This window comes from Rhinolophus ferrumequinum, chromosome 17 (assembly GCF_004115265.2).
Source record: "Rhinolophus ferrumequinum isolate MPI-CBG mRhiFer1 chromosome 17, mRhiFer1_v1.p, whole genome shotgun sequence".
Taxonomy (NCBI): domain Eukaryota; kingdom Metazoa; phylum Chordata; class Mammalia; order Chiroptera; family Rhinolophidae; genus Rhinolophus; species Rhinolophus ferrumequinum.
The window spans coordinates 34,381,478-34,406,495 of record NC_046300.1 but is presented as its reverse complement, the minus strand read 5'-3'; the positions used below and the strand labels follow the sequence as shown (position 1 = coordinate 34,406,495).

Sequence of the window (25,018 nt, the reverse complement as noted above, 5' to 3'; positions counted from 1 at the left end):
ATGACAGAATTTGCTGGAGGTCACAGACACGTCTGGGGCTATGTGACTCCAGAGTGCGTGCTTTCCCTACTGTGCTGCTTCTGAAGGTTAGCAGTTTACTTATCTTTAGATAAAGTCCGAATCATCTGAAGGGCATAAACGAAATAGATTCCTAGACCGACCCTGAGCAATGTGTTTAGGACGTCTGAGATGAGCCTGAGCTAGTGAGCCTTTGAAGGCCGTGTTTCACTGATTAGAAGATGTATAGTTTTTTCCCACATTTGAACATCTCTGAAATTAGAACCATTTTACAATCAGTGGGTTGTCGGCCGACAATTGACACCTTGTTTTTCTTTCTTAGTGGCACAAAAAATAATGGTGCGCTTTAGATGAAATGCAATATGGTATTGTAAAAAGATATTATTGTAAAGGAAACTTAGACATAATTTTCCACCTTTCCCTTTTTTATTCCTTTTTGGTACCTGTCACAACTTTGAATCTTTCAGAGTTGTAAAATTCGCTGGTGGTATTTATTACTTGCTTGTGGTAGTGGCTGTGTAGTAATGTCCTTGCAGGGAATCCAAATGGTCGCAGTGAGATATTACCGTTAGGTTTAAGAGTAATAGCAATGCAGTTTTTAGCTAGGAAGTTGCCAGCAAGAGAAATGTCAGTGGTTCTCAACCTTTTTTTTGCAAAACCCCTAGGGCCTTTTGCTAGACAAAGGCATAGATACCCACACCAGTTAAGTTCTATATACTGTGCCAGGGATTCTTAGGCTTCGGGGGCTTTGCAGGGAACCCTGAGGAAAGCTTATGGGTACATCTGAGTTCCACAAAAGCTGGTTTTGGAAGGGGACATCTGTTACATTCTGTATTTCATCCTGGGATTTCCTGACCTAAAAAATTTTTTAAATTTTGTGTACATTAAAGTTCACTCTGTTATATGGGTTTTGACAAATGCATAGTGTCATGTATCCTACAAAATAGTTTTACTATCCTAAAAAATCCCCTCCCCTGTGGAGGGGATATTCATATTTATAAATACCATATTTTGAAGCAAATGCAGACATACAATTTTGGAAAACTTTTAAGTATGTATCTCTAAAAGATAAGGACTCTTTAAAAATTTATAATAACCATTATCACACCTAAGAAATTAACAGTAATTTGTAAATATCAAATATCAAAGCTGTTCAGATCTTCCTGATTTATAAATGAATATTTATACAGAGACTCTTGCCTGCCACCAGTTTCCTGTCTTACCCCTGTGCCCCGCCATACCATGTGTTTAGTTCCTCTGGAGCCAAGCTCTTTCTCACTTTCGGGTCTGCATTAGATGATTGCTCTGCCTCATGTGCTTTTCCCAGATCTTTGTACGTCCAGAGCCTTCTAAATCTCAGCTTCAAATGCCACTTCTTCAGAGAGCCGTGCCTCTTTAGGATTGGTCCCCAGTGTCACTCTATTCTATCACCCTGTTTTATTTTAAGCACCTTATACTTTTGTTATTTCTATCTCCTTGAATAGGAAAGTTTCTTCTCTTTGAGTAGAGTCCCTTTTTAATGTTCTACTCTATATCCCCTGCACCTAAAACAGTACCTGGCATGTAGTAGATGTTCAGTAAAAGTTTGGTGAATGAATAAATAAATGTGTCACTTTTAGTTTGTGTTCACTATCTTGTACTTTACTGGAGTCATCATTCTCTTGATCATTTCCCGTTGTCTGCTAGGTTATTATCCAAAAGGGCAAGTGAACTGAATTTATAAATAAATTTGTTTTTAATAGCTTATTTTCATTGAAGTTGCCTCATTTTCCCAAGTCTCTGACCCTTAAACTCCCCTTTCAGGGTAAGGTACTCCCCATCTTGGCTTCCATAGCTCTGCTCTCAGACAAACCTGTACCACTATACCCACCACATTCTGCTTTCCCCCACTGCATCAAGGCCACCTCGTGGCTTGGCACGTAGTGGTCTCTCAGGAGACTTGGTCCACCCTACAGTGAAAGGATGTGTGAAGTAGTCAAGAGAGATTCTGGCAAAAGCCTTTTCCAATAGTGAAAAGCTGGGAAATAGAATTTCTAATCTTTTCATCTGAAATGCCTAACCTGCTGTCAGTTCTGTCCAGTGTATTTTCTCATCTCGTGTATCTCATATATCTCATAAATTTGATTTGGGACTTTTTATATCTTTCATGTCTCTATTTAATTTTTGGTCATACAGGTTACAGTTATAATAGTTGTTTTAAGTTGTTTCATTGTTCTTGTCTGCTAATCCTAACATCCATGCTAGTTTCAGGTTGGTTTCAATCTATGTAGCTATGTATCATCCACCTGTCTATTTCTCTCTCTCTCTCTCTCTCCCCCCCTCTCTGTCTCCCCCCCCCCTCTCTATATATGTATATATACACACACACACACCGTGTTTCCCTGAAAATAAGACCTAGCCGGACAGTCAGCTCTAATTCATCTTTTGGAGCAAAAATTAATATAAGACCTGGTATTATGTTATATTAGATCCAGTCTTATATTATACCCAGTCTTATATTATAGTAGAATAAGATCGGGTCTTATATTAATTTTTGCTCCAAAAGACGCATTAGAGCTGATTGTCCAGCTAGGTCTTATTTTCGGGGAAACACGATATGTATCTATCTACCGTGTTTCCCCTAAAGTAAGACCGGGTCTTACACCATATTTCCCTGAAAGTAGACCGGGTCTTATATTAATTTTTGCTCCAAAAGACACATTAGGGTGTATTTTCAGGGACTGTCTTATTTTTTCATGTACAACAATCTACATTTTTTCAAATACAGTCATGTCCTCTTCTTCTGGAACATTGTCATAACGTACTAAATGCATGTCTGGCTAACGATCTTAACTGGGGCTTATTCTTGTTTTTGGGGAAACACGGTATATATCTATATATCTATCTCTGTCTCTCTATTTTTCTCTACCTATCCATCCATCCATCCATCCATATCTTGCATGCCAGGTAATTTTTGACTGGATGGCAGGCATTGTGAATTTTCCCTACTGTGTGCTGGATAAACACTCTTGGCTTTTGTTCTGGGACTCAGTTAAGTTACTTGGAAACAGTTTGATCCTTTCAGGTCTTGCTTTTAAGACTTGTTAGCTAGGACAGGCGCAGTTCTCACTGTAGGGCTAATTATTCCCCACGGCTAAGTCAAGACCGTTCTGTGTACTTTCTCCAGTGACCTGTGAACCATGAGGTTTTTTCAGTCTGGCTGGTGGGAATAGGTGATATTCCAGATCCTATGTAGGTGCTGGACACGGTTACCTTTTGTCCTTTCCTGTCCTTGCTCGGAGCAGTACTCAGATGAACACTGGAGATCTTGGAAATTCACTCTGCAGCTTTCTACTCTCTGGGTCTTTGTCCTGCATACTCTGCCTGTCTTTGTCTTTCTGAACTCATATATTTTGTCTGTCTTTTGTTGTTGTTGTTGTTGTTGTTGTTGTTATTTCAGATGAGAGGGTTAATCTTGTCCTGTTAATTCTGTCTTGTCCAGAAGGAGAAATGGCCAAGGATTATCTTTTTGTTTGCATCTTTTCAGAAATTGTTTAACTCCTTAAATTATTTGTTAAAGGAGAGAATTTAGTCCAATTTAAAGAAAAAGTTCTAAGTTTTGTGTGTGTGTGCTTGTACATGTACACAAATATGGATGGGTACACATATATCATGGTGTGGGACAATATTGGACTTGGAGTCTGCATACTGAGTTTTAATTCCATCTCTTCCTTCTGCTATACGTGGGTAGGCAAGTAATCAATGTTTCTGAGTGTTGATTTCCTTATATATAAGATGAGATGCTTTTCAACCAACAACAGGATGTCTGTTATTGCAATTGCTGTCATGTATATGAAAATGCTACATAATCCTCAAAACAATTTATTTTAGTTATTGGTCGGGGATGTTTTTGGATGAATACCCAAATCGTAGAATGTTAGAAAGAGAGTTCATTTTGATACAACATGGTTGATTGATTGCCTTCACTAGCAACATATATCACTCACTCACGGAACAATTATTTGAGTGTATACTAGGCCATGTTATAGGGGCCTGGGACATATTTCGGTGAAGAACACGTAAAAATCCTTGCCTTCAAGCAACTAAATTCTGGTAAAGCGCTAAGTGACTTGCCTGAGAAAAGAATCCAGGTAGCTTTGGAACTGGACTCCCAGGTAGCACTTCGCAGTGCTTCCTGCTGCTGGCAGGGGGAGTGATGTGTGTGAGTTTCCCCTTGTGCTTTGAGACCCTGGACAGAACAGCCACCTCTAAGTTACCAGCAGCCTCCACTGCTGACTGAGATGGAGAACATGTTCCTGTTAGGAGTTGGCTAGGAGAGAAGTTGAATGATGACTGTCAAACTAGGAGTAAATGACCCCCTCTCTCTGATAGGGCCGAGCCTGCGATGCTTGTATGAGCTGGTCAGATCATTTTCTTCTGGAAATAGGGCAGGGCCAATGACAGATGATTTTCCAGAGTACCTTTTTACCAGATACTGGAACATTCTGGCACTATCGAACGGCATACTTCTTATTTTATGCTGTAGCACTGGAAATTATGGGATATGTTTTTGTTCCTTATTATCCTTGGATAGGATTTGGGAATCCCCTTTAACATCTCTCAGTTGTGGTCCACATCACGTCTTTGGGGGAATTCATTTATGGATTTTGTTTAGATGACAGTATTTTCATCTGAATCATGCATTTGAAATCAAAGGTGACCATACTCTTCCTTTGACTTCACACAATTTCTCCCAGAGGTGACATCATCACAGGTACTAGAGAGGCAAACCTGAGCGCAGCATTTGTGGTGGTTAGCTCTGGGCTTCCCTTTTCAGGGATCATGGATTGCAGTGCAAGCTGCTCTTATCTGAAATGCAGTCTCTGCAGGATAGTGGTGGGGAGATGCCTAGTAAGTGGATTTTTGCACCCTGGTTCTTGGTTTGTTAAAGCAGTGGTAACTGATAGCCGCTCCAGTGGACTGTTTTTAAGTGAGCTATGATTTTGACCACATAGCATGTACTTTTTCTGAATGGCAACATGAGGAAAGGCGCTCAGTGACTACGGATGCCCGGCTGTCCCTTGGGAGGTTCAGGAGGTTCCCTTCCTTGAAGCTGACTCCCTGGTCACCTCTCAGGGACGAAAAAGATGGGCCCGCTTGCCTTTCCTTTGAGGAGGCCAGTCTTAGGTGGGAGAAGTGGAGGCATCCTGGAGAAAGGGGTGGAAGAGGGCGGCATACTCACATTGTCTTCTGTTGCCCGTCACACGTGTCTTCTTTCTCTGAAAAACTCAATGCTTTTTATACTCTCTCTCTGTACATATAAACACTTCAACCCAGATCTACCAAGACATGAGAAAAATAGGAAAGTGCGGAATGAACAGAGGATTACATGAAAAATCTTATTTAATCGGCAAGATTATTGTTTAAAGAAGATTTATGTGCTTTTCCTTTTTTAATTATGAAGAAATGCCCCTTTCCTACAGTCTGACATTTGTAAATTCCTTGTCTGATGATGTCGTTAAATATTCAGTCTCAGTTAATTTTCTAGGTATAATTTGACTGTAGCTAGATTTATTAGATTCTGCTGGACTGATTCTTATATCTACTTCAGCTTGTTAGCTTCCATAAACTAGGAAAATTTGAAATCAGAACTCTGTATTTTCTTTTATCGTTGATTAAAATATAGAGCATTTAATGGTTTTCTACATAGTAAGTGATTTTGGCTTTTTTTCTCTGGCTCATATACTACACTGTCCTCAGATCCTGGAAGATTATCTTGACTAAATGCATTTTTTATATAAGCTTGAGTAGCATTTGGAAGCTGTGGATGGTAATCATTGAATAATAGAGATTTGGCTGACTTTTGGGAGCCGTGAATGACATCATAGGAAAAGAGAAGGTTGTGGCCGAGGACGGACTGTCACATCATCTGGTTTCCCTCCCTTGTTTTATAGTTGAGAAAATTGATGCCTGGAGAAGGTGGTTAAATAATTGATTGCCAAAGGTCACTCAGCCACTTATTAGTAAAAACTCTGCTTTAGTTCTCTTTCCATGACATCACTTTTATTTTCTTGCCTTAACTGATTTGATTTTTTTTTAAAAAAATATCATTTCATCCAGTTCATCAAAATCCATCTTTGATGTAGTTGATTTTTATCAACAGCCAGCGTTCATGCATCTAACATTCGAATAGCTACCAGTACTAAGCCCCCCGCTCTGCTGGTGAGGTGTGCAAGGTAGTGGGGAAGGCAGACATGTAAACAACTTCCTGGAATGTATTTTGTTAAGTGCCGGTAAAGGTGGCTCTTTTTGTAAAGGGATATATTTGCTCACTGACACTAATCAACCATTGTAGCTTTGGGAAACCAGTAGTTAACTGTTAAAATCATTTGGAAAAGTTTTTGAACTATTGCATTATCTGAACTTGAGGTAGACAGTCCAGGTCATGTAGAACACAGGCCTGAATTAAGTTTGAACTTAAGATTGTCTAGGGTAAAAAGAATTTTTCTTGATGGGTGTTGAGCGTTTTGTAGGAATAATTTTGGTTTTTCAGCTTGGACTTTGGGTTCTTTAAAATTATGAACAAACGTGTTTTCTAATAAGAGAAGAAAATTCCTGCTTTGCTGAATTGGCAGTGAGAAATTTAAGCCTGATAATGGGAATTGAACAACTGAAGTGTTTTTCATCCTAGGCTAGAAGAGAAAAGTTCTGTGCATTCTGATAACAAAATGCTACCTCTTCGGTTCGTGGCTGTCCATTCTTGTTCCTGCCTGCCTTCCAGCAGAGCCCCTTTCCAGCCTCCCCCACTCGGCTTCCCCTGCCCCGTCCTGTTGCCTGCTGGCCCTTTCACTTTTGTCCTGTGGGGCTCCAGTGCTGTATTGAGGTCTCCTCTGACTCTTCACAGTGCTGCTTTATCTTTTCAGTTTAACTGAAACCTCATTTACTCTGGTGATAATTTCCCCATAATCCTTTCTAGTCACTGGAAACAAGTTTTACTACACTCCCCCATTTATGGGGCAAGGAACAGCTCTTTTTCTTTCTTTCTTTTTTTTAAAATCATAATTTGTTGAAGTAAAATTCACATAACATAAAATTAACCATTTTAAAGTGAACAGTTCAGTAACATTTAGTATATACACTTTGTTGTACAACTGCCACCTTTGTCTAGTTCCAAAACATTTTCATGGCTCTAAAGTAAGACTTGCCCATTATGCACTTTCTTCTCATCCTTCTCTCCCCCTGGCAACCACCAGTTTGCATTCTACCTCTATGGATTTACCTGTTCTGGATATTGCGTATACATGGAGTCATACAATAGGAGACCTTTTGTGCCTGGCTTCTTTTATTTAGCATAAGGCTTTGGAGGTTCATCCACACTGAATCACGTATCAGTACTTCATTCCTGTCTATGGCTGAATAATGTTCCATTCTGTGGATAGACCACAATTTGTTTATCCATTCATCTGGGATGGGCAATAGGGCTAGTTCCACATTTTTACAATTATGAATAACGCTTCCATTAATATGCGTGTATGTGTACTTGATTGAGGACCTGTTTTCAATTTTGGGTATGTACCTAGGAATGGAATTATGGGTCATATGGTAATTCTATGTTCAACTTTTTGAGGAACCACCAAAGTGTTTTTCACAGTGACTGAATCATTTTGCATTGCTACCAACAGTATACAAAAGTTTTACTTTCTCTACATCCTCGCTTACACTTTCTATTTTGTTTTGTTTTGTTAAAATTTTATTATTTTATTAAAGCCATCCTAGTGGGTATGAAGTGATACCTCAATGTGGCATTTCTCTAATGACGTTGAGCATGTATTCATGTGTTTGCTGTTTGTATATGTTTTTTGAAAAAAAATCTGCCTAAGTCTCTTTGCCCGTTTTTTAATCGTGTTTTCTTTTGTTAAGTTGTAAGAGTTCTTTATACATTGTGAATGGTTCTTTATCAGATACATACTTTGCAAATAGTTTTCTCCATTCTGTAGGTTGTCTTCGCCTTCTTGATAATGTCTTTTGATGCAGTTTTTATGAAGTTCAATTTAACTATTTCTGTTGCTTATGCGTTTAATGCCATATCTAAGAATCCATTGCCAAATCGAAGGTCATGAAGATTTACCCCTATGTTTTCTGATAAGAGAGTTTTGTAGTTTTAGGTCTTATATTTAGATTGTTAATCTATTTTGATTAGTTTTTATTTTTAGTGTGAGATGGGCATCTAATTTCATTGTTTTGCCTGTGGATATCTACTTCCCCCAGCACCATTTGTAGAAGAGACTACTATTTCCCCCATTAAATGGTCTTACCACCCTTGCCAAAAATCAATTGGCTAGAAATAATATTAATAGGTTTATTTCTGGCCTTGGTCTACATCTCTGTAGTTATGTTGGTACTACACTACTTCGGTTTCTGTGGCTTTGTGGTGAGTTTTGAAATGGGGAAGTGTGAGTCCTTCAACTGTGTTCTTTTTCCAGATTGTTTGGCTATTGGGGGCCACTTTCAATTCCATATTAGAGAACATGCTTTTCCATTGCTGCAAAAAAGACAGAATTTTGATAGGGATAGTACTTCTAGATCCCTTTGGGTAGTCTCGACACCTTAATAATAGGTAAGTCTTCCAAGCCATGAAGATGGACTGTCTTTCTATTTATTTAGGTTTTCTTTCCCATGCTATTCTCATTCAGATAGCGAGCATGGGTAGTCCAAGAATTTTCTTGTTTCAGCCCTGTTGTCAGTGTTGATTGTGGAAATTCTTGCCAAACTTTGATCTTCTCTTTTCAGTTCATAGTGCTTTGCCAAATTTTACCTTTCAGTATATCTGGGTATTTTAAGGAAAAGTTGGAGATGTTTTAGTCATTACATAATTTATAGTTACTAGTGTTAATCTTAATATGTCAAAGATCTTACCTTTACCAATGTGACTTTTTAATTGAGTTTTGTTGTTTAAAGGTTTTCTGTAACTCTTACATGGATTATTTTAGGCAGTAATTGGATTTTTCTTTAGTTAATTGCTATAGCTGTATGTATATTTCTTTAAACATGTTTTTGACCAGTTTAACTTAGCTTTCATATAAAATTTAAGAGAAGAAAAAAATAAAAGCATGTAATAAAAATAACCCATAATCCACTATTCATAATCAACCACTGTTAATATTTTTTGGTATTTCTTTTTTGAGAAACAGAGCACACACACGGTGTGTACACATTTACTTTTAACTTTAATTCATTGGACATTTATTATCACCTGTTGTATGGATGATCTATTATAGGTGCCAGACGTTGTTAAAAATTTGCTGTATTATACAGTTTGTGTCTTGCCTGTTTTTTAGTGTTACATTCTAAGCAAAACCTAGTTCATTAAAATTTATTTGTAACACTCCTGTTCATGGCGTCATAGTTTTTTCCAGAGTTTTTTGGTAGTTAAAACCTATCTTCAGAGGGGAAGCTCAGTGTGTCACATAGATGAACAAGAAGGGATTTGATTGAAGGGATGTATTGGCTTAGGGTACCACCTCTTTTTTAAATAAAAAGTTATTGAAAACTATTGTTCTCTGTTATGGATGCATTATAGTTCATTAATCACTGTTCTGTTGTCATTCATTTACATTGTTTCTTTTCCTTACTTTTAAATATTTTGATTAATATCTTTTCACCTGAAAGTTTGTATCTGTATTTGGTTTCCCTAGAATGGATTTTCATAAGTGGAATTACTGAGTCAAAGAGTATAAATATTTATAAACCTTTGATATATATTCACAAATTGCTTGCTTGCCATAGCCTGCCTAACATTCAGTATTATATTTAAGAATATAAGTGTTTCTGTTACAGCATCAAATACATTCTTAAGAAATACCCTTCAAGATTGCCTATTCACTAAAAATAACAGGCCTTATGGGAAAAACAAGGTTAAGGGCAAACCACTCAAGACCTCTGTGATTTTCAAACCAAGTACTAACAAAAACATAATTGGTACCTTGTGAGCTGACTTGGACAGCCCAGTCAAACCACTTTTAATAGCTGGGGCTGCCTCAGAGAAGAGTTAAAGACATTAAAACAACATAGGATGGAAATTGCTGGCTTGCATGGTGTTGAGATAGTGCAGATAAAAGTAGCTTTCTAAGCCAGTGGGGCTGCTTATAGAGATGGCACAAGAGGAAATGCAGCTTGCTGTGATCCAGGAACCACGCAGAGGCTGGTAGTGCTCCTCTGAGGAGGGGGCCCTGGCTTCTGGGGCCCATTTTCAGTTTTCTTAAAATAGGGCTGAGGGGGTGCCTGTCTGGGAGTAGCTGAACTGAGTGGGACTCTTTTCCTTTCCCACTGAAAGTTATAATTCTTTACCTGCTTTCCCAGTTCCCCTTGCCTGGGAAAATTCAAATGTGAACTGACATATTCTGTTATACTGGCTTTGTTATTTTATTTACTAACCATTTATAAGCTGATTGGTGTTACAGGAACCTGTCTTATGACAGAACAGACTGTACTTGCTCGTTTGATTGGCAAAATGGTGAATCTCATTTTCATGGTTTATTTGAAAAAAATTCAAACCCTTCTTAACCAGGAATTCACTACCTTAGTTAATAAAGAATGTCCATTTCAAAACAAAAGTTTTCAAAATCTGTAGTCAGAAAACAGCAACTGTGTTTAACGATTGTATTACAATTTCAGTACCTCAGAGGGTAGTGAATTTCAAATTTTCAGTTTATTTTGGTGGTCAGTAAGTGTTTACAGATATGGGCCACAGGGCTCCAAACTGTCAGCAGCTTATGAATATTAATTTATTTGTTAATTATGGACGTTACGGTTTTGTAGTGACTCTCATTTGTGGCAATGGCTTCATCCAGGATTATGCAGCCTTCTTCAGTTATAGCACCAGGAAGTAGGGGAGTCAAGTCAATTCAAGATTGGGTGTTTTCACGGTGGGGTATCATTGTCTCACGTAGGCTGTGGGGAGAAAGTCGAGGGTACTGGTAAGTAATTGAAGTAATTGGGATTGAGGCCTGTGAGAAGAAAATGAGACAAGAGTGGGAGAAACAAGAGGATTATGGACACTGGAGATACTCTGAGCCCCGAGAATAGCTGTTATAACAATAAAGGGAAGGAGCTGAGGAGCTGCTAGCTATTGAGATATTACAGTTTGAGATTTTGGAATAATTTACATATTACTACTGTCCGTAGAAATGGATAGCTTTAGTATGGGTGAAAGTTGTTGAAGAATAAAAGGAATATTGAAGGACAGGTTGAGTGTGGGTTGGTCTCAAGGACGTTGGCAGTCTGCCATAATAAGTCACCGGATAAGGATGTATAGAAATTTTATAAACTGTTTCCACAATCCTTAATGAATGACGTAGCTAAGATACTGGGGAGAATAAAGGGTGGCGTAGTTTGATGGCATGTTCCTAAACGGAAGTGGGCCTTCTGATAAGGATACTCAAGGAATCAGGCATCTGAAGTGGTCGTAGGGATCCAGGGCAGTGCCCCCCGAGGGTGGAAGAATGGGCCCTTTGTGCTCTATGGGGCCAGCTATGCTTCAAGAAGATGAGGTCCTTGGAAGTCACCGGGGCCTTAGGGGACGACAGTATAGAAAAGGGTCATTGAAGAGAATGGGTCATGGATGGCTGACCAGGTAATAAGCATGCCAGCAAAAGTTGAAGTCCAAATAGGTTTTAAAAGCTTGAGAAAGTTACAGACACCAGTCCTTGCCCAGCCTTCAATTAGAAGGTTGTGAAGTTGCTCATGTGTGTTCCAAGGGAATGTTTTCTAGTTAGGAACCGTGGTTTCCGTGTAGAGTTTGAGTTGGTAGGACTGGAAAGACCTTGAGCAGTTTGGGGAGAACAGATGTCCCCAGGATGCTGGGCAAAGAATTGACTGTATCCCTCAGTCTCATGGGAGGTAAGAATTCAGAGAATTTCAAGTAGGACTTAAACCACAAATTATTAAATGAGTGTGTGTGTGGCTGGAGGATGTGCTCGCCTTTTGTTCTTTATTTCTGTTCTGTGTACAGCTCTTTTTCATCTAGCTTGAAGGGAGCTGAATTTACAGAACGCCTAGATCTTCTTGAGGCTTTGAATTGTGTCGGGAAAACTTAAATATTTGCATACTATTGTTATTACCAGTAATAACATTATAACTATTATTTATTAGGACCAGGGTTCTTTATTTCCCTGTGAAAGATGTTTAAACTTTAAATTCGGAAGTTAAGATTATTTCTTTATAAGACTTATGTTAGTGCTAGTAACATTCTGTGGTATGCAAGCGTTTTAAAATTTTTTAAATAGTAAAAGTTTCCAAAATGAAGAAAAAGATACTGTATAAAACACAGTGGACATTAAACTGACAGTAGTATTAGATCTCAGATCTCATTTGTCTTGATCCTTTTGTTTTACCACTGTATTCAGGCTTTTAGAACAAGGAGGGGAAAACTGTTGTTTACCCATTCCCCCCCCCTTTTAAAAATTTTAGGTAAACTTTACATGTAATGAAATGGGCAGGTTTAAACTGTGTATAGATGGTTGAATTTTGGAAAATACATGCACTACTCCAATTAGAAAGAGATCATTTCCATCATTCCAGGAAGTCCCCAGTGCCCCTTTGCATTTCAGGTCACCAGTCTCCCTCCCACCCCTTTCCCAAGCAACCAAGCTGATCTGATTTCCACCAGCATAAATTAGTTTTGCCTGTTCTAGAACTTGATATAAATAGAATTCTATAGTCTGTACTCTGGTGTATAGCTTCTTTCGCTCATACAGTCTTTGAGATCCATCCCTTTTGTTACAAAGTCTCAACAGTTAGTTTATCATCATTGCTCATTGGTATTCCATTGTATGAATATACCACAATTGGTCTATTGATGGACATTTGTATTGTTTCCTTTTGGTTATTCTGAGTAAGTACTGTCAACATTCTCATACAAGTTTTTTTGTGGACATGTGTTTTCATTTCTTCTGGATAACTACCTAGGAGTGGAATTACTGGGTCATAGAGTAGTGGCATGTTTAACTTTATAAAAAACTGCCAGTTTTCTAAAGTAGTTGAGCACTTTTTACGCTCCCAGCAACGGATGCGAATTGCAATTGCTCCACATCCTTGCCAACGTTTAGTCCTTCTTGTGGATGGAAATGAATCTCATTGTGGTTTTAATTAGTATTTCTCTGATGACTAATGATGTTGAGTACCTTTTCGTACACTTATTGTTCTTACAAAATGTATGTTCACATCTTTTGCCCATTTTATTTAATTGGATTGTCTCTATTTTTGGTTTGTTGGAGATCTTTATTCTGGAAACAAGTCTTTTTTTTAATAATTTTTTTAGTTTTCAATTATAGTTGACATACATTATTATATTAGTTTTAGGTATACAATATAGTGATTAGACATTTACATGATTTATGATGTGATCACCCCGATAAACCTAGTGCCCATCTGACACTATACATAGTTATTACAGTATTATTCATTATGTTCCTTATGCTGTATTTTACACCCCCACGACTATTTTGAAATGACCAATTTGTACTTCTTAATCGCTTCTCCTTTTTACCCATCCTCCCAACCCCACTCCCATCTGGCATCCTCAACATGTTCTTTGTATCTATGAGTTTGTTTCTGTTTTGTTTATTTTGTTCTTTAGATTCCACATATAAATGAAATCATGTAATTTGTCTTTCTCTGTCTGACTTAATACCCTCTAGGTTGACCCATTCATATTGTTGTATTGTAGATGGCAAGATTTCATTCTTTTTTATGAGTAAGAACAAGTCTCTTTTTTAGATGTGTTGTGAATATGTTCTCCCAGTTTGTGACTTGAATTTCATTTTCCTAATGTCTTTTGAGGAACAGAAGTTTTAAATTGTGGTGACAACCAATTTATCACTTTTTTCTCTTTTGTTTCATGTTTCATGTGACCCGTCCAAGAAGTATTTGCTTACCCCAGGTTGTAAAGATACTCACGTTTTCCTCTAGAAGCTTTATAGTTTTAGCTTTTACATTTAGGTCCAGTTTTTGTGTGATATGTAAGATAGGGGTCAAGATTTCCCTCTCCTCCATCTCTTTATCCAGTTGCTTTAGCATCTTTTTAATAGAACTGCCTTTGTGCCTTTGTTGAAATTTCATTGGTCCTATATTTGTGGGTTTATTTTTGGATGCTGTTCATAGGTATGTCTATCTTTACGTCAGTACCACACTGTGTTAATAACTAGCTCTTCATTTGTGAAATCAGGTAATGTGAGTCTTCCAACATTGTTTTTTCTTGTTCAGGAATGTTTTTTAAATTTCATTTTAGAAATAATTTGTTTCTTCAAAAAAATCTTTGGGATTTTGATTAGAATTACTTTAAATCTATAGATCAATTTGAAAGACTTGACATCTTAATGTTCAGGCTTATCTAAGAGAATGTTTCTCTGCACTTATTTAGGTCATCTCTAATTTTTCTTAGCCGTATTTGGTAATTTTCACTGTAGAGGCCTTATATATTTTTAGATTTATTTCTAGGTACTGGTATTTTTTAATGTTATGGTATCGATTTTTAAATTTTATGTCCCAATTATTGCTAATACATAGAAATACAATTGTTTTTTTAATAGTGGCCTTGTATTCTGAAACTTTGCTAAATTCAGGAATTTATTTTACTAGAGTCCATAGTGTTTTCTACACAAATAATCCTATCATCTCTGAAAATGAGTTTTAGTTCATCCTTTATAGCCTTTATACTTTTTTGTCTTAATACGTTGGCCAGGACCTCCCATACAAGGTTGAATGGAATTGATGGAAGACATCTTGCCTTGTCTCTGATCTTAGAAATAAGAATTTAATAATTCATCAATTTTGTGGGCAAAAGGGGCTTTTATTTGTAGGTGTTATTCTTAGAAGCACGGTGTCCAAAAGGAAGTGTCGCATTGGCTCTCAGAGGACGGGGTGGCTACCAGAGTTCTGGTTCCAGCACACCTATGTTTAGCCGGATAACTACTTGTTTTGAGCTCCAGTTTCTTCATCTTTGTTGGTATTGATGAAACCTAGTGTTCTTCCTAGTGTCTCCCAGCACATGTGGGAGACATTTGTGATGTACATTTGTACATCAGTATTATTTTCACTCTATCATTAGTATTTCAAATGATGATGGTTAATGTCTTGAGAGTATTTTAGGTGTTTAATTCTTTTTTCTCTATTTTTTTTTCCTAGGTCTTGATGCAGAACTTTATTATGTGAGAAATGACCTTATTAGTCACTACGCTCTGTCCTTTAACCTGTTAGTACCCAGTGAGACAAATTTTCTGCACTTCACTTGGCACGCAAAGTCCAAGGTAAGAGAGTGGTCAACCAAAGATGCCGAGACAGGGCCGCCCCGGCCCGGAGGGTGAGACAAAGCCTGGACCCTGAGGGTGGCCACCGTCTGTACAAAGGGTCAGTGGGTGGTGTAGGCTGTAGCAGTGCTGGGGCGTTTCACATTCGTATTTTAAATCTTTAACTTATTCCTCTAGGCTTACTCAAGTCTTAAAATGAAGGTAGCCATCGTTTATGTGCCCAGCTCATGACAAACCACTTACATCCTTTTAGGCTTTGCAAACAGGGATGATCTAGTTTGAAGAGGGGACATGTGGATTTGCTAATGAGTGTGCTGTTATGGTGAAGCCACATGAGCGGGGGTGGCAGAATCGGTGAGCTAGGTGTTGTACACGTTGGATGTAATGGCTGTGGTTCTCCCATTGATGCAGAAATGGTGAGTACTGTGCTGCGGCCTCGGCACCGTGTGCTGTGGCTGAGCTCCTTCAGCTGGACGGAACCTCTCGCCGTGTTTACTTTTGCTGAATGCTTCGAAATTCCTCTGACTATCTGGAGTCCTTGAACACGATACGTTTCCTCATAGGTCAAAGAGTGGGAGGCTGAATGCAGAGCCCACTTCCCCCAGTCACCTTCGGTTTCTTTTATCAGCTTTATGGATAGGCTTCTGATCAGGATTTTATTTGGGAAATAAAAAGAGTTTTGCTACTAAAAACAAATAAGAATACCTATTGTTAGATGGTCTTTAAAAAAGTGTTGTAAAGTGGTGTCTGTCCTGTATTGTTGCAAGTCGTTTAAATTTGACCACTTTAATACAGATTTTCATTTCTACTTACAAAGCAATATGGTTTTTGGGAAAATTCAGATATTACAGAATCGTTTTAAGAACTTTTAAGACTTTGTAGATGTCTACCAAAAAGTAATCATTGTATATAGTTTGGTATACTTCAAGGTTCATTTTTTCCCCTTTTTAAACAAAAGGGGATTTTATGACACATGTGTCGTACGGTACTTTTACCCCTATCTAATACTATATCTTGGCATCTTTCCATTTCTCTACTTACAGATTTAATTCATTCTCTTTAATGGCTTTATAATATGATATTGTTTGATGCATGATGTATGGTTATTTGTTAAGTGCCTCATTGACACATGGATTTTTAATAGCATTTTACTATTTCAAACAATGCTTCCTTTCACTGCTACAAATAGTCTCCTTTACTTCATTTGGCAGGCAACGTCCGTGGTAAGGGAAGGATGAAAAACAATTGGTAGTTCATCTTTTGTTGCTATTGTTCTCTTTGTTATTGATAAATATAGAAACACAGAAAAATTATTGTGTGTGAATGTGTACGTTAATATATATTATGTATATATGTTGGTATATGTGTGTATTTGTGTATACATACATTAAGGGCATCTTTGTTCAGAAAGTTTCATGCACTTGTGGCATTATTTCTGAATAGTAAATTATCACTAGGAAGCGAAATGATTTGTCAGAGAATGTGCATGTTTAAAATTTTGATCGATATTGCCAAATTGTTTCTCCCTTTCCTCTCCCAAGATGGTACCAATGAACCAACATTCCTTACAAAGTGAATAAGGGTACTTACTTCTTTAATTCACTCCCTAACACTAAATATTTTAAGTATATTTGTTTGCCAATCAGATAAGTAAAAATGATTATGTCAATATGCATATATTCATATTACTATATATACTCATGCATACATCATAGAAACATACGCACATACGAATACATCCATTAAAACATAGCTGTATGACTATTGTGATTAAAGTTGTGTTAGTTTGGATCCTGGGTAAAGCATATGTGCCTTGCCATCTGGAGTACCCCAACTGTTCAACATTGTTGCTTTGGAGTATTATAATATGGGGGGGTACTCTTTTAGGAGTGGATAGATGTCTTTCGGGTGAATAGTGCAAAAACAAAGGTCAAGAGAGAAAAAATCAGGTGAAATAATTAAGAACATTTATTACCTAAGATATGCTGAAGTGCCAAAATTAGCAGTAGAGATAACTCAGAAAAGGTTCACCTGAGACATTTTACTTTAATCTGAGATATGTCAGTTTCAATGAGTAGACACCTGAATTCTTCTTCAAATCAATTTTGGAACTCTTTTTCTGTAATTGCTATCAGAGCTGTCGTCGTATTACCCTTGATGTCCTGAATGTCATCAAAATATCTTCCTTTCAATATTTCCTTTATCTTCGCGTAAAGAAAAGAAGTCATTGGGGGCCAGATCAGGTGAGTAGGGAGGGTGTTCCAATAGAGTTATTTGTTTACTGGCTAAAAACTCCCTCACAGACAGTGCCTTGTGAGCTGGTGCATTGTCGTGATGCAAGAGCCATGAATTGTTGGCGAAAAGTTCAGGTCATCTAACTTTTTCACGCTGCCTCGTCAGCACTTCCAAATAGTAAACTTGGTTAACTGTGTAGTTGGTACAAATTCATAATGAATAATCCCTCTGATATTAAAAAAAATGTTAGCAACATCATTGCAACAAGTTCGCGAACTTAATTGTCAGCCCTCGTATATCCTTTACCCAGATTCACCAGTTGTTACTGGTTTGCTCCATTTACTTACTTTATCATTCATTCTCTTGCTTTCTCTCCACCCACTTGTGCACACACTTTTTTCCGCTTGAACTGTGTGAAAGTGAATTGCAAACAATTGTGTCTCTTTACCCCTAAATACATCAGTGTATATTTTCTAAGAACAAGGGTATTCTTTACATAATCAAACCACAATGATCAAAACCAGAAAACTTAACATGGATACAGTACTATTATTTAATCTGTGGTACTCACATTTTGTCCATTATCCCAATGATGTTCTTTATAGCTCTTATTTTCATCTGATTCAGGATCATGCATGTAATTGGTTGATGTCCTTTTAGTCCCCTCTTAATCTGGAACATATCAATGGCCTTTATTTCTTTCCCTTGACATTTTGGAAACATGCATGCCAGTTATTTTGTAGAAAGTCCCTTAGTTTGAGTTATCTGAGGCTTCCTTCTGATTAGATTCAGGACTATCTCTTTGGCTAGAGGACCACAGAAGTGCTGTCCTTCACATTACACGTGTCAGCTTGTCCCATTACTAGTGATGTTAACTCTGATCATTTCACCTGTTTTCTCCGTTTTGATGGATAAACACCTGTGGAGAGATCATTTGAAATTATATTTGAAAAAACCATTCCTCATCCAACCACTAATTCTTGTATCTGTGTTTAGAACTAGGTTTCACTTTTCAGCCAGTGCTGGCATGAAGAGTAGTGTGTTCCTTTCTCGCTGCAAGAGATCAGATCTGCACTGGCTGACCATTTTGTGGGAGTTGTGTAGAGGGAATTCAAATGTCTGCGGAGTGGCTGGTCTTGAATTCTAAGTTCCCCTGCAACTCTGAGATCCAATGTTTCTCTGAACATTTTTCAGGCAGAGAAGCTTCTTACGTTCTCCAAAAGTTGATAATTTTTTGTTACTTTTTCTATCTTTAATGTTGATGAATATAAAAACAAATAATAGATATATTTTAAAATAAAGAAAAATCTAAAGAAATAGTAGAGATTCTATTCTAGCTACTTTACTGACCTTGAAGTTGTGATTATTTCTGGGCCCAGTTAGGAAAAAAGAATGCTGTTGGATCATGAGAATGTTTCCTGGGCAAGTGTACGGGTAGTGACTTGTGAATAAAAAGACAAAGTGGGATGTGGCAGTTAGAATTGAACCGAATTTTACCTTCTCTTCCTTATTCCTTTTAAAAAATACATTTCTACTGATTATTTTATCTGGAATGAGTTTCAGGGATCTGACATTACTGATAGTGGGTGTTTGAGGGGTTTTAGGAGCTAGCCCAAGGAGGAAGTTGGAGTAGAGGAGAGTAGATTGAAGAAGGAATTCAAGTGAATGCATATGTTTGAATGGGAAACTTACGTTTGAATGGTACATCCATTTTCTTCACATTATGTCATAGAGCACAATTTCTAAACCACTTCAGAGGCAGGTGTGAAATGCCATCACTAGTACACATTTGGGCTGCTGTTGCTGCTATGACGTTCCTGGTAAGGCAGAAGTTCCTGGACTTGTTGGAGGCTGTCGCCATCTATTTACAAATCTATGCCAAAAGCCTAGAGGGGATCCTCAGCACCTTCTAACACTTTCCAAGTCCAGTTGATTCTCTCTCAGACCTTAAATTCATCTCCCACCTCTCCCGGGACCTAATTCCTCAAATCTTAGTTTGGGTCCTCATTGTTTCTTACCTGCTTTTGGAAATGGTCTTCTAACTGATCTCCCTGCGTCTGTACTTGCCTCTCGCTGCACCTGCCTCAAAGCGCTCTAGGGCTCTCGGTTGCCCCCAGAATAAAGTTGTGATTTCTTAGGTGTCGACTGGCCTAAATAACTCTCCAGAAAATCCACCAAAAGAGCAGTTTATTCAGGAAAAGACAAAGAAACGAAACCACCCCAGCAGTGAGGGAATGCACAGCTCAGGCTCAGGCTGGAGCTCCACCTGGCCGCCCATGTGCAAAAAGAGGAGAGCCTCCCCAAGATGGCCTCTCTCTATATATGAATCCCTCTTCTGGAAATTACCACAGTTTAACAGGAAGTCAGGACTAGAGAATTAACAAGGGGCCCAGCTCCACTCATAGTCCTCCCAGCTCTGTGGTTAATCATCTTAAGATGCCAGTTCGCTTTTATCATAGAAAACCTTCATGATCTGGTCGCTGCCTTTGTTTTCTGCGTTCTCTCCAGCTAATTGTTTAGTGCCATTGTGCTCTGTTCCATTGCTGCTGTTTGCCTGCTGGAAATGTCCTTTCTCTATCCTTTATATTATTAACCCCTGTTTATCTCAAAATCAGACCTGGTGTCCCCTCAGCTTCGGCTGTATCAGGTGCCCTTTTCTGTACCCATAGTGCCCTTCTCTTTTCTCGCTCATAGCTCTCATTCTTATACTGTGAGAATATTGTAGTGATTTTCTTTTCTGTCTCCCTCCTAGATGCTGAGCACCTCAAGGCTAGGAACCTCTTTTCGTCTTTCTCTGTGTCCCCAGTCAGTGCCTGGTCTAGAACCTGGTACTTACAGGCGCTCCTTAACTGACGATAGAAGAGATGCAAGTAGAAGCCACAGGGCACAGTTCATCAGGGAATCTTCTCAACAGTAGAGCTTTCAGAGTTGGCATGTGCTGCTGTAGGACCGATGAATTGCCTGTTTCTGAAACGTGGAAGTGTAGGCTGGGCACACTTGGCACTAGTTACACACGTGGGCTTTTCAGGTATTTTACTCTGAGTAAAGTAGAGTGAATATATAGCTAAACTAATTTCACAAGTTCATCTGTAACAGGTATAAGAATTTAGAGGAAAGTAATCATCTTGTATCTTAAAACGTTTCATAGCACAAAAACTAAGGAATATGTGTGTGATAATCCAGTTTCAGGCTTTGGCTGCCATTGCAGCTCCTAATTCCGGTTTTAGGTCATAATCTCTGGTGATGTTAGCACGGTTGATTAATTGAAGTTTGTTTATTTTAAAAATTAATCTTTTGAGTATTCAATATATGCACATGGTACAAAATTCAAAAGGCAAAAAGGGTATACAATGAAAAATAAGATCGCTATACCTTAGTACCACCCCCAAGCAATCCAGCTGTCTAATTCCCCTTCGCTGAGGCAACCACTGTTACCTGATTCTTGTCTCCCCTTCTAGAGATAGGTACGAGCATGGATAAGCACGTGTGTGTGTGTGTGTAACAAGTAATATACTGTATACTTGTATGCATTTTGCAGAGCAGTGAACGATGTATCCTGGTAAAGCTTCTCTCTCATTGCATGTATAGTTGAACATTTTTCCCTTCAAATGACTGCATCGTAGTACGTATGTTGTTAAATGATTATAGTTTGGTTTATTGGTCAGTTATTATGAAAGGAAACTAAGACCCAGATTTGAGAAGGGACTTGCTTCGGATGGTAGTAGGGGCAGAGGCAGCAGGAAGTAGAGATGACTTGAAATGGGAAAGTCACAAGGTGGGGGGGCAGGAGAGAAATGGAGAAGGATTCTTTACCTGATCATTTGCCTCTGGAACGCAGTTATGAATTTTCAGAAGGAGGGTCATGGCTCCCAAGCACTAACACTTTATCAGAAACTCTCAGTTCTTTATAAGATTTTGCCAGAAGATGAAATATTTGCTTCCAGAGAACTCCAGAACTCCTTGGTATATCAATTCATATTGTAGATATTTTAACATGCGTTTTCACACATCAAAGCTTTTACTAATAGTGTTGTTCTCCAGTGTTTACACAACTCTGTTTTGTCTTGCCAAACAGACTGTGGTCTCCTCGTAGGCTGGAGCTGTGTCTTATTCTTGATACGTGTGTCACAGTGCCTTAGCGAGTGGTTGATAAATACCACCGGTTAATTGCATTTCCAGATGGGATGAGAACTCTGATATTGCTTCTCTTTCACAGGGCCACACAACTCAAAAAAAGCAAAGAATACTGTGTGGTCTTAACAAATAGTTAGGTTTTTCTATGTTCCAGAACATTCTCTAGTATCCAGCAAAACACATGCAACTGAATCTCTTATGTCACTATATATTTTAGGTAGCTGAAAGGCGAAAGTATACCAACTAGTAGCAGCGACTCCCCTACTAACCCCGAACCCTATAGCTGTTCTCTGGTTTGAGGAATTCTTTACCATTGTTAGGAGGCTCTGTAGGGAATTTGACCAGAGTTCCTGGAGCAGCCCCTGGGGGCAGCCTGCAGTATTCCCTGCAGAGGGGGGTTTCGAAGAGCAAGGCAGCACTGCTGATCATTTCAGAGAAAGTAAAAGGCTGTTTGGCTGTAGGCAAGTATATTCACTTTACATCTGTACTGTGTTCCAGAAGGAAATGGCTTTACTCATCAGTTGCCTGTTTGCAATTGCCATTTGTTTCCAAGTAAGGGAAGATTACCAAAAATGTTTATTTTTTAGCTTATTCAAATATTTATATTTTCTCTAGTTTCTTTTCTGAAGTATTTTGGCTCATTCTTTTTTTCTGACAAACAACTGCTGTTCAAATTTCCTTTGTTCCAGTAGATTATAAATGTTTGCTGTAGAACAGATCTGTTTCTTCAAAGGATTATTGGCAAAGGAGAGTCCGTATAGATTGATACATGCCAAAATGGAGAAAATGGGACTTTCATAATGGGCAGTTTCTTCTTTAACCCCAGAAACTTCAGTTTTAAAGTTTATATCGTCAAGATTCCAGAGGGAGACGAGAAGTGCCTTGCGAATGCCTCACATGTTTCAACAGCCCCTCCCAAAGGGAGCCAGCAAAGGGCAGGCTTCCACGCTTTCATATTTACTCCTCCTGGCTGCTGTTCTGGCCAAAGAGTTGGCCTTCTCAAACCTGTGACTGAGCCCCTGCGCCACCTCCCCTCATGCCGCTCACTCTACCAGCTCCTCCCACAGCTCACTTCCCTCCCTCTTGCCCTCTGTCCCCCTGCCACACTGAGATGCTCTGGTGCGAGTCTGGTCTCCGCCCTTAGCCTGTAGTTCAGCACCCTGACCCCATGTGCCGAACTCTGTCTGCTTTCCTGGGGGCTCTGGTCCCTGGTTAGCTGTGCCTCTGCTTATAATGAGACCTAAAATAAGGGAGACAGTAAGTGTAGGGAAACATTGTAAGTTTGGTTTTGAATCTGTTAAATTTGAGGACTATATTAAGATTATTAGATGTGTCTAGTAGATAATTGGGCATATCGGAGAGGTTGGGCATATAGGAGAGTGAGAGAGGTGAGTGGATAACACAATCCCATCCGCGGTGAAATGGGCAGCAACCTAGTGTACTAGGCGAGAAGGGCTTATCATTGGGAGAGGGAAACAGGTCTTTCCTTGGGACTGGAGTGCAAAGGATGGGTGTTCCAGCAGTACTGCGTTGTGCTGAAAGGGGGTTCCTTTGTACTAGCCAAAGGGGGCAAGAGCATTGTCTGAGAATGAGGAAGCAGGCAGGGCAGAAAGTGGTGCAGTGGTGGGGTCCAGTGAGATTTGGGGTGAGAAAACTAGTGAAAGGGGTTTAGTGAGGAAAGGACAGCTGAGCAGGATTAAGGGCCTACCCGAAACTTGGGGATCAACCTTGTGGGAGAGCACTGTTCTCTCCTGGGATGTGGTTTCCTCCAGCAGTGTGGGGCAGCAGTAGAGTGAGGGGGGTCAGGATGCTGGGGTTGCCCTCTGAGGGTGTGGAGGGAGTGAACTAGTTGAGGGTGCTGATGACTGTGGCAGTAACATTGTCTTTTGGGGGGCACAGGCTGTGGGGAATTAAAATCCGATCAGTGGTTGGGCTAGAGAGGAGGGAAGTAGCTTAATTAGCTGTTACATCTCAGCTGTGAGCACAGACCTTGGCTTCTGTTAGTTTGGTGCAAAAGTAATTGCGCTTTTCACAACTATTTTTAACCTTTTAAACCACAATTACTTTTGCATCAACCGAATAAATGTGTTTCATAAATGTTAGCTGAATTAGGGTGGCGGAGCTGTCTCCAAGCACTGGTTCTGGAGGAATCAGAGGTAGTGATGGGATCTTTGAGAGGATGGGATTTTTGCGTTGGTTTTGGTTGTGGAGTAGTTCTTTAGTGTGTAGGAACACTGAATATTGACTATCGAAGCCGCCAGGAAGATGGCAGGAGACACAGTGAGCCAAGGGCCAAGGCCTCTGCAAAGTCCTTTGGCTGCTGTTGATGTTGGTGTCATGAGAAATGGGCGTTATGAGTAGAATTTGTGAGCTGATGAGTATAGGTGGTTTTTCATGAGGAAGGCGTGTCTAGAAAGGATCAACTGATCCTAAAAGAATGCTGACCCGACTGCCTACGCCCCGAGGGTCAAGTGTAGGAACTGAGTGATAGCCAGGGGAGGAGATGAATTCTAAAGAAAGCCCGGTTGGGGACAAGCTGGGGAAGACATTTGTGAAGAGGCTGAGAGTGTGAGAAGCTGTTTAGAATAGTGGGTTCCCAAGATGGGGGACAAAACAGAAGGGCTGTAGCAGTGTTCTTGGCAGAGCACACGAAGGCGTATGTGAGAAGCTCTGGGGTCAGGCGTAGGCTGGTGCTCATCGGAAGTGCAGTGGGGCAGTCGGGTAGCTACTCTGGAATGACTGCTGATGCCACTGGGGTTTGCATTTATGGGAGGGGGCCTCTGCCAGACTGACATTAATTATCCTATTTGATCCTCACAGCGTGTTGTATTCTCATTTTACAAAAACCAAAAGTCCGAAAAGTTAATAATTTGCCTGAGGGCCACACGGATGGGCTCATGGTTCCAAATCCAGTTCTTACTGACTGTGCACTTGCCCTCCATGTGTTGTCCTGTTCAGAGATAGCATGGATAAAAGGATACAGTCAACGCATTCTCTTAATGTTAGTCAAGGACAATTGCTAATCCTGCCGGTTCTTGGCCGAGGCTCGCTGGGCTGTAGCTCTCTACCACCCCCTGGTGGCAGTGCCGGTATTGCGACATGCTAAGGTGAGCGTGAACACTGCCGAGCTGTGGTACCACTAAGTCACTGATGTGCAGCAGCAAGAACATTTCCTTTGTTGTGAACGTGGCACTCACCATGTACAGCCTTTAGCAGTTGTTTGTACTGCAGAGCAGTAGTTTCACATTTGCATACCCCTGCAGCATTCAGGTAAAATGTGAAGAGAGAAACCCCGAGGGAGTTAAATCCATTGGATTGAGCCCTTCTTATCCATGGGCAAACACCCC

At 39.4% G+C, this 25,018-nt stretch overlaps 1 protein-coding gene across 2 annotated transcripts in view; it reads left to right on the top strand.

Annotated features, from left to right (window-relative positions):
* Positions 1 to 25,018, top strand: part of RYK (receptor like tyrosine kinase) — an 82,248-nt gene that overhangs the window by 7,604 nt on the left and 49,626 nt on the right. For both annotated transcript variants that reach the window (XM_033132982.1, XM_033132981.1), the window contains exon 2: positions 15,181 to 15,302. In XM_033132982.1, the coding sequence (XP_032988873.1) occupies positions 15,181 to 15,302 (122 nt within the window). The remainder of the gene's footprint in view (positions 1 to 15,180; positions 15,303 to 25,018) is intronic.